The 19,009-nt window shown below is 43.8% G+C and overlaps 3 protein-coding genes across 4 annotated transcripts in view; all 3 read left to right on the top strand.

Moving 5' to 3' along the window:
* The first annotated feature begins 578 nt into the window (after positions 1-578).
* On the top strand, positions 579-4,243 carry LOC311100852 (CDGSH iron-sulfur domain-containing protein 1-like). 2 transcript variants are annotated; one of them, XM_084141837.1, is made up of 3 exons: positions 579-1,052; positions 2,361-2,617; positions 2,886-4,243. In XM_084141837.1, exons 1-3 carry the CDS (start codon positions 1,025-1,027, stop codon positions 2,973-2,975), a joined length of 375 nt encoding a protein of 124 aa, XP_083997963.1. In that variant the 5' UTR covers positions 579-1,024; the 3' UTR covers positions 2,976-4,243. The 2 variants fall into 2 exon arrangements, with proteins under 2 accessions (XP_083997963.1, XP_083997964.1); XM_084141838.1 differs by having other exon boundaries at positions 724-1,052; positions 2,415-2,617.
* A 1,738-nt stretch (positions 4,244-5,981) lies between these two features.
* Positions 5,982-10,340, top strand: LOC311100851 (CB1 cannabinoid receptor-interacting protein 1-like). The gene is made up of 3 exons (XM_084141836.1): positions 5,982-6,207; positions 7,610-7,754; positions 9,934-10,340. Exons 1-3 carry the CDS (start codon positions 6,035-6,037, stop codon positions 10,096-10,098), a joined length of 483 nt encoding a protein of 160 aa, XP_083997962.1. The 5' UTR covers positions 5,982-6,034; the 3' UTR covers positions 10,099-10,340.
* Positions 10,341-13,425: 3,085 nt separating this feature from the next.
* LOC311100692 (calcineurin subunit B type 1-like) overlaps positions 13,426-19,009 on the top strand; it is a 44,362-nt gene continuing 38,778 nt past the window's right edge. Inside the window, exon 1 of the mRNA XM_084141648.1 lies at positions 13,426-13,608. Within this exon, the coding sequence (XP_083997774.1) occupies positions 13,606-13,608 (3 nt within the window). The 5' untranslated portion in view covers positions 13,426-13,605. The remainder of the gene's footprint in view (positions 13,609-19,009) is intronic.

Below are 19,009 nucleotides of genomic sequence, written 5' to 3'. Positions count from 1 at the left end.
GTGAGGCCGGTTGGACGTACTGCCAAATTCTAAAAAACTACGTTGGAGGCGGCTGATGGTAGAGAAATGAACATTACATTCTCTGGCAACAGCAAATTTGTGCACAACATTTGAGAGAAATAAGCTTTTTGTGCGTATGGAAAATTCCTGGGATCTTTTCTTTCAGCTCATGAAACACGGGACCAACACTTTACATGTTGCATTTATATTTTTGTTCAGTATAGTTAGAAGCTAGCTGTGTGTTCACATTCTGTGGGTCCCAGCTCATATTGGGGTAGGAGGAAATGAGGCAGCAGATATGGTATCTCTGAAGAGGGAGGAGGTAGATGTGGTGGTCCCGTTAGGAGGGGGGGGGGGGGGGGGGGGGGGGTGGAATGTAGGAGCATCATAGCAGAGGTGTTGACCCAGGAGTGGCAACGTGAGTGGGAGACAGAGGAGCGGGGAAGGCAGTTTTTCTCTATCCAGAATTCTGTGAGGAAGGTCAGTAGGTATCTGGGGAGTGAAAGGAGGGGTGGGGTTCTGTTGACAAGGCTGAGGTTGGGTCATTGTGGATTGGGAAGTGGGTTAGTGTAAAAGGCGCCACATGGTCAATCCAGAGCTATACGGAGCCCTCCGCATTGACATGTTTGCTTGACGGTAGGTGGAGGGCGGGAGGTCCAGTATAAACACAAACTCAACTTCCTTCACAACAGCTCTGCGCTGCACCGCGAAGTGCAATAAGTATGAATGCCTTGACTTCCGCAGAGGTGTATCACCGTAGATGCTGCAAGGCCAATGCAGACAACGGGTTGACCATGTAATGCCTTTTAGGCTTTTAGATATGTGTAATTCGCACTCCGACCTGAGAAACGCAGCAATACAGCGTCTAGTCTGCCGGAACACACAAGAAGAAGAAGAAGAAGTGTTCACATTTTCAAACATCTTGAAGTATATGCCGTTTACTACGCTTTCTTTAAGACATACAGATAGTTTAGCGACGCTTGCTCCACAAGACTGCATTGGATCAATCGTATAGTTGCAAGCCATGAGTTCTAATGTTTCCTTGTCGAAAGGTAAATATGCCATGCTAACTATCCAAAAAGCTAACTTATATTTACTAGCTACAGTAGCTACGTACTTACTTTGCTACGAACACTGTTGTTATTTAGCGATATTTCCAAATAATGTCAACTATTTTATGACATTTGGCTAATGTAATCTGTAAAGATTTTGGCGATGCCATAACGTTAGCATACCTGTCATTTCGTAAGACTGCGACCTTGGCTTGTTGCCTCCTATTGACTAGCAAGGCAGCTGGCTATAATAGTTTGTTAGGCCGAGAATAGTATTTTTGTATAAGGTGATACGATATAGCACTGGCATGTTTTCCATCGTGCCTTACAGGCCCCATTCCGTGCATTTCCATTCATGTCAACATTTTAAAGCAACAAAATGTGACAACTGCAAGAGATGGATTCTTTACATAGGCAATGGAATACCTTTTCAGCTAAATATTCTGTCCTTCCACTCCCACTTTATAACCCAGCAGTGCTACTATAATATAATATGCCATTTAGCAGGCGCTTTTATCCAAAGCGACTTACAGTCATGACTAGCCCTCGATCATGAGGCTCAGTTCGATGACATTACACAAGTCATTGGATGAAGGCGTCTTCTGTATGGGGGAGTTTCGTTAAGAGCCCCGACACTCAGCCTGGTCTCATAGACTAAACGTAACATATTAAAAGGTAAATCCGGGACATCAAATTTAGTATGTGATATGTTATGTTTGGTATGGTTACATAAGACAGATGGTTATTTAAGGCAAAAACGAAAATAGGGTGGATGGGTGGGTGTATAACGTGAATGTCTAGCAACCCAAAGGTTGCGAGTTCGAATCTCATCATGGACAACTTTAACATTTGAGCTAATTAGCAACTTTTCAACTACTTGCTACTTTGCAGCTACTTAGCATGTTAGCTAACCTTTCCCCTAACCCTTTTAGCAAACCCTTCCCCTAAACATAACCCTTTTAGCTAACCCTTCCCCTAAACATAACCCTTTTAGCTAACCCTTTAACCTAATTCCTAACCTTAACCCCTAGCCTAGATAATGTTAGGCTCCTTTAGTCCATCACTAGGCTATAGCACCTGTAAACTAAACCATAACTTAGATGTACTGCGCTTCCTACCATAAAGAAACACATGTTTTATGCATTCTAAATACTGTGCTAGTGTGTGTTGGAACAGTCAAATACATTTCTGCCTGAACTGTAGTTTAAGTAAACCGCCTCACCTTTTTAAAGTTTTGCAGAGTTTTAACATACTGAATGGTAAGCTATATTAGTAGTGTTGGTGATATTTTGTTTGTTTGTATTGCAGTTGGAGGCCTACCTGAACTAGATACTGGATCAGTCTGTTTTTTTTGTTTTACAGCGGAGTTGGTGGCAGCCATCGGCGTGACTGCAGGAGCTACAGCTGTGGGCCTGCTCCTCCTCCAGCACTTCTCCAAGGGGTCAGGGGTCAAGCCCAAGGTCAACTTTGACCTGCAGAAAGACAACCCCAAAGTAGTGCACGCGTTCGACATCGAGGACCTCGGGGATAAGGCGGTGTACTGCAGGTGTTGGAGATCCAAGAAGGTTGGCTTGCTGTCAATTTTATACTCTTTGTTTGGTTTTACAACTTCTCACTATAAAGTGGAGCCGTGGATTAACCACTAGAAATTCATAGACGCACGGCACGGAAAGAGGTTGTGGTTGTGAGGAGAGCTTTTTTAGCATCAGCCTTAAACAAACAGTAGGCTAGTAAGGTTATGTTATTACTTGCATTTGAGCAGAACAAGGCAAGGAATTTTAAAAATGTGTTTCGTGTATTCTAACTACTTTTGTTGTTGTTGTTGTTGCCTAGTTTCCCTACTGTGATGGCGCTCATGCTAAACATAACCAGGAGACGGGGGATAATGTCGGTCCCCTCATCATGAAGAGAAAGGAGGCCTGAAACAATCAAATCAATCATCCATGTGATTCCATGACTGCCGCTTCTATCATACTGACGCACACTACTGCTCTTCGCTACAGAAAGGAGGGCAGAGGTTGACAGTACACTTGTTAGTTACTCTGAAATACGGTGACGGTCCTTACATTACTCTGTTATAAACCAAATCACTTTTTGTCTATATTTATATATTGATTGATTGAAGCCACCCTTTATCACAGGACCCAAGCAGTTATCCATTTTTGCGGAAATGACTTTGTAATCATACCTAGAATGATGGTAGATGTTTCGCTGGGATTACCAAGGAAACAGGGCTGCGGGAAGTAATGTAAAGCAAAGTGCCATGCTGGTTGTATATATTTAATTGAGCTGTGGTATCTGTGCACTGTTATTTTCAGAATGTGAAGACTTGCTTGTTTGATCAATGTCTACCTTCTCATTCTTTTTGATACCGTAGAGATCGTATCTGTCCCATTATGGCGTCTGTGAGCGCACGGGCAGAGCCATTGAGGCCATCTCCATTTTGAAGTAGTCCATTTTCTTCTTCTTCTACTACTTCTATGAGTTGGTAAACGAACTGAAAGGGTGCACACTGCCACCTGGAGTGTGTTGTTTGAACAGGTATAAAACCAAAGGTTGGGGATTTACTGCCACCTGCAGTTATGGAATGTTTGCTCATGAGAATAATTAATTGGCTGATCCCTCCTAATGACCTGGATGGAATTATGTGAGACTTCCTTAACCCATAGGAAGTCCCGTCCAGTTGACTACTTCAAAATGGTGAAAGTCCGCAATGGCGCTGGCCATGCTAAAACAGACTTTTAGGCACAAGAGTCCTCTATCATTCTCTATGGTTGATACTCAGGAGTTTTTCCTGACCACGGGACCTGTAACCTACTGAATGGCTGAATCTGAACTTGTCATGGAGCACTTCTGGTAATTAGCTTAATAATTCACAGTTCTATGTAGTGCAGCGTTTCCCAAACTCGGTCCCGGGGACCCCAAGGGGTGCACGTTTTGGTTTTTGCCCCTAGCACTACACAGCTGAATCAACTTATCATCAAGCTTTGGCTATTTGAATCAGCTGTGTAGTGCTAGGGCAAAAACCTAAATGTGCACCCCTTCGGCTCCCCAGGATAGAGTTTGGGAAACGCTGATACTAATGTGAGAAGAATGTTAGTGTCTATGGTTTGTGTGACCTCTGATTTCCACAAGATGTGACTTCATTCGAATCCATCACTTAATCATCAATAAAAACAATATCAATGTAATTTTTTCTTATATTTTCATGCATTCTGCCAATTAAATAATACATGTTTGTGGGAACCAAGTCTTTTCTAATCCAGTTTGACAAGTAGAAGTCATATAGCACCCTCTAGTGCCAGTTCACACCAAAATAATTTATTAGATTGATTTATAATGAACAATTAAACCAATCAAAAGGGACTGACGGGAATGAATATGAAGTTTGGCTATGAAGCATATTCCTCTCCCCAGAAGGTGTGCTCATTCAGAACTACATCTCTGGCTGATGTGTAGGCCTAGTGATGCCGACCTGGGTCAAATGCGATTTCGCCTGACATAGAAAATGTTCTGTCTCTCGTCAGGACACTGTGGTTCAGAGGAGCTAGCCAACAACACAGCTAACACAATCACTTCAAACTGAAGCTGGAAATACCGCAAACTAGCTGCACTTCGTTTCGTTGGACCTTTTCTCAATTGACATTTCTTTGTGTATATCTATAAAAACGATGCCAGCTGATTCATGATTTAGACTGGCTGAGAAACGCTGCCATCCTGTCTGTCTCGTCCCGACTCCCGAAACGTTCATTACTATGGGACAGCTGGAGATCGAATTTGTATATTGAAACAATGTTGCAAATGTCGGAGAGACAAGACAGCAAGGTTTATACAAATCTCTGCTGTTGAAAACTAAATCTTAGTCTAAAAGAAATGGGAGATAATGCCTAGATGCTTTTTACAGTGGAGATCACATTTGTAAATTGCCTGGCTGGGCTGATGAGACAGTGGATTGATCAGTCAGATGGAACAGAGTAAATAGGCATTTTAATGTCGTAGATTTAGCGGGTGGTATCTTGTGGAACAGACACCGGTTGGAATGCGCTTTTAACCAATCAGCATTCAGGATTAGAACCACCTGTTGTATAATAAGTGAATATTGACTGGGACTACAGTTGGTTGTTTAGCAACAAAACTGACATGTGCACAACTATGGGGCAAAACAGATGGGGCTGGCTTAGATTGTTGACAACAAGTAAACTACATTTCATCTCCAATGTTTATTGAAAACATAAAAACATTTGCACAATTAGCACCTGTTGTCTCTAATACATCATTACAGTTGTTGGGTAGCTAGCTAGTGATTTTTTTTTGCCATATTAGCATTGATATGAAATCAGTCAAAACACCTCAAAACAAGACATGGTATCAAAAACAAGATGAAACTAGCTGAAAGGAGTCACTCATGATTTCCCACATGACAGTTTATTGTCATTGTTGCTAGCTATCTGGCCATCCAGAATCACAAAAACTGACGGATTTCTGCCCCATTGAAGGGTGCGCATTGTTTTCGTGATGTCCTTTAACCCTGCTATGATTTGACCATTTGAGACGGTTTGATTCCCTCTTAAATCTCCCTCTCTCTGTGTGCGCGTTTAAATGTGAACTGTCTTTTTAAAATCAGTAGGCCTATTTGAACCATTTATTAATCAAATAACAAAATGCAGGTTTATTATTTCTCTACAGGGCCAAGTTGTTTACCGTGCCAAATAGTTTCCTCTTGATCTCCTTAGATTACGTGTATAGGAGGATTATGTGTGTGTGCATGGGATTATTGACGAGGACAGTGGAAATGACTTCAGGCTCTGCCTCCATCGATGCGTTTTTACATTTTAAACCTGTGCTTTCACCTCACAACAATATTCTACATCGATAGTTCTGTTGGAATCCAGAGCGGTCACGGTTTCACAACTGCGCCCTTCTCTTGTCCACACAGGTAGAATTGGATTTGAGCACAACCTCATCCCTCAACTTCAAGAAGAATGGCTGTCGAACTCGTCAAAATCGGCATTTCATTGAAAATGCTACCAAATAACAGTGCCGTGTACTTCAAATCGGACGGAGCGAGATTTGGCCAAACCAGGACGATTAAATTGCTAACGGGGTCAAAGTACAAGATTGAAGTGGTTGTCAAACCTGGGGCTGTGGAGGCAACGTAAGTATGGTGGGGTGAAATGTATTACAGGCCTTCCCGCATCAGGCAATATTCTTCCGATAGCCTATATAGTGTCTATACACTTCAATAGGATACATTTTGACAATTTCTCTGTTGAGGAAAACAATGTTCTGTCAGTGACAGGCTGTCTCTGTCCATCACCCCCTGTTGATGTTTTGACTACATTTACATTTACATTTTAGTCATTTAGCAGACGCTCTTATCCAGAGCGACTTACAGTTAGTGAATACATATATATATTTTTTTTATACTGGCCCCCCGTGGGAATCGAACCCACAACCCTGGCGTTGCAAACGCCATGCTCTATCAACTGAGCTACATCCCCTGCCGGCCATTCCCTCCCCTACCCTGGACGACGCTGGGCCAATTGTGCGCCGCCCATGAGTCTCCCGGTCGCGGCCGGCTGCGACAGAGCCTGGATTCGAACCAGGATCTCTAGTGGCACAGTTAGCACTGCGATGCAGCGCCTTAGACCACTGCGCCACTCAGGAGATAAAATATACATTTTATTATCCTAAATCTATATTACATCAGTGTCCATAATGTGAGGAATAGCATCGGTGCATTCTCTTAGAAAATATCACAACCATGGGGATATTATGGCCCTTGCTTTAATCTAATTTACACATTTATTAAATTGGTAATTCATTGAGAACATTGATAAAAAAAAACACAAGCCGTAAGAGGTTGAAGGCGTTACGTCAGAGCGTGCGCGGTTCACTCGAGATCCCACTAGATGGCCAAACTGCAAAGTCAAAATTGCCTTTTGGGTCTTAGTTTAAGGTTAGCAGTTTGGTTAAATTTAGGTGGGTTTCAAATCTGATTTTAAGAATATAAATTGTAGAAATAGGCAGGGCTTCCAACTTTGCAATTTGGCGAGATAGTGACGACAGTGACGTTTGATTAGAGTCCGGCGGGTGCAGCCAGAATGTGTGAAATCCACCACCGATTAGGCCCTTTAAGCATTTCCTACAGTAGGCTAAACATGCACGCAAATATGGCGAGTTGAGTTTGTGTTTCAGTCTTTTGTTATAAAAAAATGACGGATAGAACTATAACAAATGACACTGGATGATCTATATTTCACCTCTCTCCATCCACACCCCTTCACCCATCCATTCCTTTGACTGATTCGTCTATAAATAATAATGCAAGGTGATTTGTAGATCAGTCATTCGGCAGTTGTCTGCACTGTCAGCTGCGATGTCAAACAACCACAGGCCCAGTGTCACCAAGTGTTTTTTCTGTGTTTCTACATCGGCATCGCTTGCTCTTTGGGGTTCTAGGCTGGGTTTCTGTAAACCGCTGATGCACACGGGCTTTATAAAATACATGTCATTGATTGATGATCTCTCCCTAACTGTTGCGATCCTGTCCTCAGCACTATGAGTGTAGGTGGAGTCCCCTTCCCCTTGGAGAAGCAGTCTAGAGACTCCCAGGCTGTAGTCTACACTGGCATCTACGACACAGAGGGAGTGACGCACACCAAGAGCGGAGACAGACAAGCTGTACAGATCAGCATGCAGGTAATAAAAGGGCGAACTCAGTTTGACTGCGATTTGATTCGGATTTCATTTCGGATCCCTTATTAGCTGACGCCATGACAACAGCTAGTCTTACTGGGGTCCAATACATAATGAAAAATACATTACAGACAGAACACTTTACATGTACATAAAGCAATGAAGTAGACACGTTAATTCAGAGCAGTTTACCAGTCACATTACAAATATCATCTAGCCTGGCTCCAGATCAGTTTGTGTGGTAAGGCCAACTCCTATGGTCGTTGTCATGCCATGACCATAGGTGTTGGGGCAAGACAGCACAAACATATCTGGGAACCAGGCTATGCATGATCCATATGAGGCCATTACACATGTAGGCTATACTGTTTCAGGAGTCAACTGTTCATGATGCAAATCATCCAGTGTTTATTTTTACTAGTCTTTTCTTACTAGCTCTGACTTTGCTTATAGCTACTTTGAGGAATAAATGTACTTACTATGACTGTGGTAAGTGGTTGTCTCACCTAGTTAACTTAAGATGAATGCACCAACTAAGTCGATCTAGATAAGAGCTTCTGCTAAATGACTAAAATGTAAATAAAACAATTTGAGTTAATCGCAGGATTTGCTGTGATTTAAGCGCAAATTCAGAATTTGCTCAAATTGAGCTGTAATTTACGATTTTTTTAAATACAAAAAGCATTACAATAATATTGACGTCTTGATTTTGTCCAAAGTAACGGTAAGCAAAGTCAGGTAAATTCATAAAACAAATTTATTTAACCCCCCCAAAAAACTGCCAGAGTCTGGATGACCTCTACTAAACACAATGTACTGATTCAGGGATGTGTGAAGGACTACAGGGATGTGTGAAGGACCACAGAGATGTGTGAAGTACCACAGGGATGTGTGAAGTACCACAGGGATGTGTGAAGTACCACAGGGATGTGTGAAGGACCACAGGGATGTGTGAAGGACCACAGGGATGTGTGAAGGACCACAGGGATACCCGACGAGAACAGAGCCAAAGGATATCAGGGCAATGGGGTTTTACGGTCACCACACAACTCACTGCAGTTCACTTTCGGTACTTATTCAACAGGGTGTTTCTGTTTCTAGGAGGAAAGAGATACATGGAAATAGAAGTAACCATGCAAAGATATAGTCAAAAAAGGCTATACAAGGAGTTGGACCTATACATATATGCACACTACTGCATCACACAAGTTAAATACAATCAATCATGTTCTTAATTGAACACTATAAAGCTAAAGATGCATAATATTGCAGTGCCTGAATCACATATCAATGAACATTGATGGCTAAACAGTAAGCAGGCTCAGGTAGAGCCTGAAGCTAGCATTAGCCATGTCAGAGTATGGTATAAGGCTAGGGAAAGAGACTGCCACTGTAGCGTACAATCACACCAGTAGCGTACGATCACACCAGTAGCGTACAATCACACCACAACGGATGCACTATCTGCACAATAAGGACTGAAATGTGAGATAATGGCATGAGCCTCAACAGCCCCTCATGTAGCCTTAGCATTATCATTAGCGGTGGGCTACAAACATTTAGCAGGTCATGCTAACAAACAATTAGCCTAGCAAAGGCACATGCATGAGGTACAAACACCAATCCCTGTAAACTGATTTTACTGTCAACACTCAAATAGGGCCACTTCGATTATTCTACGCACACAGCAACAACTTCTTTGTTAGCTCTGCTCCCTTGTGTCCAGTTCCCTGTCTTTTATCAGATTAGCCACGCCCAGTAGGCAGGCACCAGCGAGGTAATTAGAGGACACACGGGAGCAGTGATTGGTTCGTTGGCAGGTCAATCGTGTTCTGTCAGGGCCTTTTTAACAACCACAACATCAACTTGTTTGTTGTTTTTTAGCTCACAGGAGGTTGGTCGTGGTAATGGCTGGAGTGGAATCAGTGGAACGGTATCAAATACATCAAACACATGGTTTCCAATGCCATTCCATTAGCTCCGTTCCAGCCATTAATATGAGCCGTCCTGTGTTTTAGCTGTATAGACGACGTATTTTCAATGTTTTCAGTGTATTTTGAACGCTTTCAGACAATGTGATTAATCGCAAATGTAAAAAAATGTCGCACTAAAATTACAACAAATTAACTTGCGTTAACCGATTTTAACTCTGAAAGCTCTATTATTTTTCCCCCCCTCCCAGTTCCCAGAGGTGGGCTCTTTTGAGGTGGTGTGGCAGGTGAAGTACTACAACTATAACAAGAGGGATCACTGCCAGGGGGGAAACAGTTTCAACAGCATCGAGTACGAGTGCAAGCCCAACGATACGCGCAGCCTGATGTGGGTCAACAAGGAGCTGTTTGTCTGACGGACCGACCAACCAACACAGGCAGCATCAGGGTTGTGTTCATTAGACACCAAACAGAAGAAAACAGTGAAACTGGGAGGTGCTAACCTGAAATTAGCCAACAGAAATGCCTGTTTTTTATTTTATTTCCGTTGGCAAAATGTTTTCCCACGGTGTGCCCTAATGAACACGACCCAGATGAACATGAGAGATGACGTTCAGCTTCCGGATAGTGATAGACGATGTGTACCAGATCCAGCCAGCATGGAACCCCTCATAGCGTAACAATGCTGTTGTTAAATAACTAAAGATGTATAATTTGCTGTATGTTGGTGTGTGTTTATAGCTATGCAGATTTATGTTAGGTGTGTGGTGTGTGTGTGTGGTGTGTGTGTGTGTGTGTGTGTGTGTGGTGTGTGTGTGTGTGTGTGTGTGTGTGGTGTGTGTGGTGTGTGTGTGTGGTGTGTGTGTGTGTGGTGTGTGTGTGTGTGTGTGTGTGTGGTGTGTGTGTGTGTGTGTGTGTGTGTGTGTGTGTGGTGTGTGTGTGGTGTGTGTGTGTGTGTGTGTGTGTGTGTGTGTGTGTGTGTGTGTAGTATCTATGCATATCTATGAAGGCGGTATGTTAATATGTACTCTGTATGTGGAGAGGTTGTGTGTGTCTGTTATAGTATTGTAATGAGCATTCAGTGATTTTTGTTTGTCTTTTTTTTAAAGCTTTTTTGTTCAGTTAAAATGTTGTCCCATGTCTCGTTTTCCTATGTGGAAAAGTACAAGCAGTATAGGAGATACTGTAGAAGTGTATGTCTACAGTTAGAAGATGTTACAAAATATTTGGACTAATCCATTAATTTTTCTTATTTTATAATTGTGCTGATTTTGACTAATCAGAATGTCGCGTTACGGACTAATCAGAATGTCGCGTTACGGACTAATCAGAATGTCGCGTTTCGGACTAATCAGAATGTCGCGTTTCGGACGAATCAGAATGTCGCGTTTCGGACGAATCAGAATGTCGCGTTTCGGACGAATCAGAATGTCGCGTTTCTGACTAATCAGAATGTCGCGTTTCGGACTAATCAGAATGTCGTGTTTCGGACTAATCAGAATGTCGTGTTTCGGACTAATCAGAATGTCGCGTTTCTGACTAATCAGAATGTCGCGTTTCGGACTAATCAGAATGTCGAGTTTCGGACTAATCAGAATGTCGCGTTTCGGACTAATCAGAATGTCGCATTTCGGACTAATCAGAATGTCGCGTTTCTGACTAATCAGAATGTCGCGTTTCGGACTAATCAGAATGTCGCGTTTCTGACTAATCAGAATGTCGCGTTTCGGACTAATCAGAATGTCGCGTTTCGGACTAATCAAAATGTCGCGTTTCGGACTAATCAGAATGTCGCGTTTCGGACTAATCAGAATGTCGCGTTTCGGACTAATCAGAATGTCGCGTTTCGGACTAATCAGAATGTCGCGTTTCGGACTAATCAGAATGTCGCGTTTCTGCTGCTCCTGACTCCTATTTCTCTCTTAACATATTTTACAGAACTAAATATGCCAAGCGTTATATTGGTTGGGAAAACTATCATTTACTATGAGATATGTAGCGAAAAAGCAGCAAAATATAGATGACTGTTTAAGAAAACATGAAAGGAGCAGTCTATGAATGCATCCATAGTGTCACGGATTCTGCCGAGGCTGCCCTTCCTCCTGGCTCGGGGCAGGCTTCGGCGTTCGTCGTCACCGGAGTACTAGCTACTGCCGCTCTATGTTTCATGTTTCTATGTTCATCTGATTGTTGTCTGTTGTTGCGCACCTGTTCCCTATAATGTTAATTGGTCTTCCCTTTTTAACCTGTTCACGTCCACTGTGTGGTGTGCGTGTTTGTTGCTTGTACGAGTGTCATTTGTGAGCGGGTTTTGCTCCTCCCTTGTGTGGAGGTTTTGTTTGTATTTTCTTTACTGTTCAGTAAAGTGGATCTTCATTTCATTCTGTGTCCTGCGCTTGACTCTGGCCTACCGCATTCCACAAACATTCGTGACACATAGCTTCTAGTATGAGTTTGGGGACTTGCATGCTTTGGAAATGTATGAAAACATTCAGCACTGATTAAAATATTGCATAAAAATAACCTTTTAAGAAGGTTATGTAATAATGTTGTGGTTCTCTGTAGCTTAGTTGGTAGAGCATGGTGCTTGCAACGGCAGGATTGTGGGTTTGATTCCCACTGGGACCACTCACTGTTGGCTATGTGAGATTAGGCGGGATGTGTGAGAATTTTAGGGGTCAATGCTAGAGGATAGAGCCCATTGGACCCCCGTCCCTAACGAGGGGGGGACTGGCCCATTGGACCCCCTGTCCCTAACGAGGGGGGCTCTTGTGTCCCCTCTCAAAGAATACCAGTAGCCGTACAGTAGGTCTGTAGAATGGGGATAATCTTGCACGCACTGCACAGTTTCCACCACTGAGTGGCACTGGTGCACATATGCAAACAGACATTTGCCAGAAAAAAATTAAGCTCAGTTCCCCAGATGCAATGTAATGCACCTCTCCCAACATTGTATCTGTCCCATTGAGGCCATCTCCATTTTGAAGTAGTCCATTTTCTTCTCCTACTACTTCTATGAGTTGGCAAACAAACTGAAAGGGTGCACACTGCCACCTGGAGTGTGTTGTTTGAACAGGTATAAAACCAAAGGTTGGGGATTTACTGCCACCTGCAGCTCACGAGAATAATGAATTGGCTGATCCCTCCTAATGACCTGGATGGAATTATGTGATCCTTCCTCGAGACACAGGAAGTCCCACACAGTTGACTACTTAAAAAGTGTGAAAGTCCTCAATGGCGCTGCCCATGCTAAATGGGCTTTTGGGCTAAATGAGCTTTTGGGCACTCGAGTCCTCTATCTATCTCTATGGCGACAGTATGGCCACAACACGGCATTGAGAATGTGCTGGGATCTTCAAAATAAAAGTTATCTGTTTCACGTAACGCTCAAGCTCAAGATGAGTCTGGCGGGGAATTCTGGCAGAATGTGCATGTGAGCTGTCCCCTGCCATTGTGCCCTTGAACAAGGCACTTCCCTTTAAACTGCTCCAGGGCCAACCTCCTCTTCTTCTAATGTTGGGGCTACATTGGCAACTGGCAGTGGTTAGTCCCAAAGTATGAATTTCAGTCTCCATGTACATAGACTGCTCTAAAGGTAAGGAAACAAATAAGTTATTATGTAATTTCGGTGAACTAACCCTTTAAAACAGAGGGACTTTTATCTTGAAATGTAGGATACTTGCTGCCTCCTCTCCACACATCCCTTGTCCCTCCTCCGCGTTACTGACCCTGCCCTAGGGGTCTCCCTGTGCCACTGCAGTGAAACCGACGGGAAAAGAGTCAGAGGAGCTGGGTCAAAAAAACAAGAACCTGAATATCACGAGCACCGTGTTTTTGTAATAGCGAGACCCCCGTTTTATATCGTTTCCCCCCCCCCTCGTTCACATTTCCTGGTCATCCTATTTCATCATCCAACCGGCAAGATGGTAAGCAAACTGTCGCGATTTATTTTCACCCACAAACCAAAAGATAAACACAGTGGATATGGGACATGTCTGCGATTGTAGGGACTACAGTTTGTCGTGTTATTACCGTGTTATATATGTGTCACAGAGTGAAGAAACCGTACCTCCCTCGCAATGAAGGAGGAAATGATTTCCTTGCCAATTTTGCCTCGGTATATTGGGCAGTGCTGTGGCCGATATATGCCGTTCCTAGTCGTAACCCTGCTTACACTCTAAATCCAACTTTATCCTGCAGTAGGTAGAAGTCAACATCTTAACAACAAAGGAACTACATGTTGAAAACCAATGTGCGACATGTTGCTTTGATGTTCCCAATGTCCGTGAGTGGCTAATTTGACTGATGTCCTACCCTACCCTAAAAGTCGAATCTGCTTTATAAATAAGACTACATGGGTGTATACATTGTATTTAGCAAGCTGGACTAGACATTACCAAATCAAGGAGGGGTGACGAGCAAAGACCGTAGCGTTGTAGCCTATGTGTTGCAACCCTGTTATCACCCCCTGTTCATTTCGTCTTGCTGCATTGTATCATTTAGTTTTTACCAAGATTACACGCTAGCTACTGTCGAATGCGAGATAATAATTGATGTCTAATTACCAGCCAAGCATAGACATGGGACATCATGCAATTAAGTACAAACCATACTTCATCTTTAATTGCGTGTCATGCACAGGCCCTGGGTAAGCTACAAAGATAGCTAATTTTAGGCATGTGAAAATGTAATGGAATAAGGCCTATTCCGTGTTGGTAGAAGTGTAAAACAGCCAACAGGCTACTCCATTGTGAATGCTACACGGCGAGGCTACTCTGGGTTATCATTGAGTGGGGGCAGGGAAGACGAAGGCTGTTGCTTAAGCATGTAGCGGAATGACCTGACACAGGGACCATATGCTGCCTAGCGATCAACCACCACCCACATACATATCGACTGAGCGAGCGCCGGCTGGCACTAGGAAATGTAAGAGAGATAAAAGCCGTGGCGAATCACTAGCACAAGCCATGATCCACCCTGCCTAACTGCCTGGAGGGGCTGGCTGTGTGGTGCCTGCCAGACCAGTGTATACCCACTCACACCGGATTTATTAGCGGAACTGTTGCATTGCTTCTAGCACAAGGAGTTAATACAATTGTGAATAGGCCTATAAGATCGCATGAGTCCAGGTAAACTCAATTAAACATGCACCACCTCTATCATAACTGTGCATCTTTCGACCAATCAGATCAGATCTTATGCCACTTTTAATTGATCTTTTGACCAATCAGGTTGTGTAAACGCAGATCTTTTTGAGTCCAGGTAGCCCAATAAAAGGTGTATGCAGCATACTTTCTTGCGGGTGAGATTTGTTTATCAAATTAGATTTTAAGACCTCCGTCCTAAACCCAGGGTAGCCGCTCCACTCCATGAGTGGCGCAGTGGTCTAAGGCTCTGCATCGCAGTGCTAACTGTGCCACTAGAGATCCTGGTTCAAATCCAGGCTCTGTCGCAGCCGGCCGCGACCGGGAGACTCATGGGCGGCGCACAATTGGCCCAGCGTCGTCCAGGGTAGGGGAGGGAATGGCCGGCAGGGATGTAGCTCAGTTGATAGAGCATGGCGTTTGCAACGCCAGGGTTGTGGCTTCGATTCCCACGGGGGGCCATTATAAAAAATAAAAATGTATTCACTAACTGTAAGTCGCTCTGGATAAGAGCGTCTGCTAAATGACTAAAATGTAAATGTAATAACAGTCCAACTGGCACTCAACTGTTCGATCCTGGATCTCAGCATCTCCACAGTCGGGCCAAAGATAAGACAGGGCCAGTCGCTTACAGTCCCAGTGCCTCATCAGGCCTTCTCACCTCTGTGCCTCAGACAGATTGTTCTTTATACCAGACCACCCATCCAGACCCTACGAGGTCTGTCCACGCGCAACCACAGCTCTCAGACAGAATCATCAATATAATAAATGCCATTTAGCAGACGCTTTTATCCAAAAGCGACTTACGGTCACGCGTACGTAACATTTTACATTCTGGTGGTCCTGGGAATCAAACACACTATCCTGGCATTGCAAGCACCAATGCTCTACCAACTGAGCTACGGAGGACCACAGCAGATGGAAGGATGAATGTCAGGTCAGCCTCCTTCAGGAGCATGGTTTGACACCCTGCCCTGAACACACATGAGGATTAGCTAGTGAGAGTATTTAGCCCGCTGATATTTGTATGATTATTTTCAGATTAGCACGTAATCCGTCCACACAGACAGTGTTACTCTAGCTCGCTTCCCCTCATGTGGTAGATACCTGTCACGGCTTCCTCCGAAGCTGCCTCCCCTCCTTGCTTCGGGCAGGCTTCGGCGTTCGTCGTCACCAGCCTTCTAGCCACTGCCGCTCCTCATCTCATCATTCCATCCAGCGTAACCGTGTACTACGGAATAAATTCTGTATTCTGCGATTTACCCTCCTGCGCCTGACTCCTTCAAATCACACTCTCACAATACCAGGAGTCATGGTCTGACTGCACTGCTACAGAGAATGCATTGAGACAAGGGGAGAAAATAAAACCTCAAAGACGGCACATGGTAAATATTTGACAAAACAAATCAAGCAGGATAGTTGTAATCAATGAGTCATTATAATAAAGTAACAATGATGCCATTTAGCAGACACTTTTATCCAATGTGAAATACAGTAGTCCATGCATACATTTTTAATATGGCGAACCCAATGGGATTCGAACACACAACCCTGGTGTTGCAAATCTACCACACAGGACCACAAAAACATTACCAACTCAGCCACACAGGACCATCAAAACATTACCAACTCAGCCACACAGGACCATCAAAACATTACCAACTCAGCCACACAGGACCATCAAAACATTACCAACTCAGCCACACAGGACCACAAAAACATTACCATCTCAGCCACACAGGACCATCAAAACATTAACAACTCAGCCACACAGGACCACAAAAACATTACCAACTCAGCCACACAGGACCATCAAAACATTACCAACTCAGCCACACAGGACCATCAAAACATTACCAACTCAGCCACACAGGACCATCAAAACATTACCAACTCAGCCACACAGGACCACAAAAACATTACCATCTCAGCCACACAGGACCATCAAAACATTAACAACTCAGCCACACAGGACCACAAAAACATTACCAACTCAGCCACACAGGACCATCAAAACATTACCAACTCAGCCACACAGGACCATCAAAACATTACCAACTCAGCCACACAGGACCACAAAAACATTCCCAACTCAGCCACACAGGACCATCAAAACATTACCAACTCAGCCACACAGGACCATCAAAACATTAACAACTCAGCCACACAGGACCACAAAAACATTACCAACTCAGCCACACAGGACCATCAAAACATTACCAACTCAGCCACACAGGACCATCAAAACATTAACAACTCAGCCACACAGGACCACAAAAACATTACCAACTCAGCCACACAGGACCATCAAAACATTACCATCTCAGCCACTCAGGAACATCAAAACATTACCAACTCAGCCACACAGGACCATCAAAACATTACCAACTCGGCCACACAGGACCATCAAAACATTACCAACTCAGCCACACAGGACCATCAAAACATTACCAAATCAGCCACACAGGACCACAAAAACATTACCAACTCAGCCACACAGGACCATCAAAACATTATCAACTCGGCCACACAGGACCATCAAAACATTACCAACTCAGCCACACAGGACCATCAAAACATTACCAACTCAGCCACACAGGACCATCAAAACATTACCACCTCAGATGTTGGATTCCAAGATGGCGGAGTAGTGCAGTTGTGTTTTTATCGTCTGTCTGTAAATAGCCTGTAAATACCCTATTTTCGTACATTTTTCGTACATATTTCCCTATCAGACTTTTCATCCTTCTACAAGATATACTTTCCTGCAACCCGCCTCACTCAATGTGGAACGGATTCTATTATTGACTTACCTTTATCTAGAATCTAGAATCTCCAGTTGAAACTAGCTAGCCAGCTACTTGCTATTTGCTATTAGCCACAGCTAGCGGTGTTCTCACCCAGAACATTGGATTTTTTTCCGCGGGATTAATTTTAATCACTGGACATTGATCACCGGATATTCGGCCAGTCTGCACAGCGCGTTATCGACCCAGAACATATCAGTTTTTCCGCGGAATCACTGATTCACTGGAACTTTAACTCCGGATTCATTGCTACCAGCTGGCTACAACAAAACGGACGCTGTGGTCTGGCTAATCAACCTGAGCTAGGCCCATCTCCCGGCTATCTACCTCTCTATCAACCGGACGGGACCACATAGTATTGACACGGAGCCCCGCCGATCCTACACGACTGGTCTGCCGACGAAATCGTCTGATGTGGTTACGACGTAACCACGAAGATTCCATCCATCTGCTAGCCCTGGCCCGTTAGCACACGCTTACTCACTAAACTGAACTAGCTACTGGACTAGCTACTTGCTATTAGCCACAGCTAGCAGTGTTTCACCCAGAACATTTGATTTTTTTCCCCGCGGGATTAATTTTAATCACTGGACTTTGATCACCGGATATTCGGCCAGTCAGCACTGCGCGTTATCGACCCAGAACATATCAGTTTTTTTCCGCCGGAATCACTGGACCGGATTCTTCGCTACCAGCTGGCTACAACAAAACGGACGTAGCACACGCTAGCCGTGGCCTCTTACTCACTAGCACTTCACCACCGGACCTTATGATAACTCAGCTATACAGCTGATATCTGCTGGACTGTTCCTTTTTACGGTACTACATCCTGTTTATGTTTAGCCTCAGCCCAAACATGGTTAGTTTATTGTTGTTTCGGTTATTTCTAATTGTACTATATCACTGTAGACCCCCCAGCCTAGCTAAACCTGCCTTAGTTAGCTCCTTTGTCCCTCCACCCATACACTCAGAGACCGATTCAATTGATGCCTCTAGAGATACTATCTCTTTCAGTGTTACCCAACGCTTAGGTTTACCTCCACTTTACTCATATCCTTCCATATCCTTGTCTGTACATAATGCCCTGAATCTTTTCTATAACACCCGGAAATCTGCCCCCTTTATTCTATGTACCCAACGCACTAGAAGACCAGTTCTTAAAGCCTTTAGCCGTATCCTTATTCTAGTCCTCCTCTGTTCCTCTGGTGATGTAGAGGCTAACCCAGGCCCTGTAGCCCCCAGTATCACTCCTACTCCCCAGGAGCTATCATTTGTTGACTTCTGTAATCGCAAAAGTCTTGGTTTCTTGCACATAAATATCAGAAGTCTACTTCCTAAGTTTGAGTTATTCACTGCGTTAGCACACTCTGCCAACC

This window comes from Coregonus lavaretus (genome assembly GCF_964263955.1).
Source record: "Coregonus lavaretus genome assembly, chromosome: 25".
Lineage (NCBI taxonomy): Eukaryota > Metazoa > Chordata > Actinopteri > Salmoniformes > Salmonidae > Coregonus > Coregonus lavaretus.
Note: the sequence above shows the minus strand (reverse complement) of the source record. Positions and strands in the feature narration are given on the sequence as shown.

Bases quoted from the DNA above. Each gene is read 5' to 3' on its own strand.
- LOC311100852 (XM_084141837.1), top strand. From the start codon at position 1,025: ATGAGTTCTAATGTTTCCTTGTCGAAAG. The intron at 1,053-2,360 runs GTAAATATGCCA...TTTGTATTGCAG, and splicing joins TAATGTTTCCTTGTCGAAAG to TTGGAGGCCTACCTGAACTA. The intron at 2,618-2,885 runs GTTGGCTTGCTG...GTTGTTGCCTAG, and splicing joins GGTGTTGGAGATCCAAGAAG to TTTCCCTACTGTGATGGCGC.
- LOC311100851 (XM_084141836.1), top strand. From the start codon at position 6,035: ATGGCTGTCGAACTCGTCAAAATCGGCATTTCATTGAAAATGCTACCA. The intron at 6,208-7,609 runs GTAAGTATGGTG...TCCTGTCCTCAG, and splicing joins CCTGGGGCTGTGGAGGCAAC to CACTATGAGTGTAGGTGGAG. The intron at 7,755-9,933 runs GTAATAAAAGGG...CCCCCCTCCCAG, and splicing joins CTGTACAGATCAGCATGCAG to TTCCCAGAGGTGGGCTCTTT.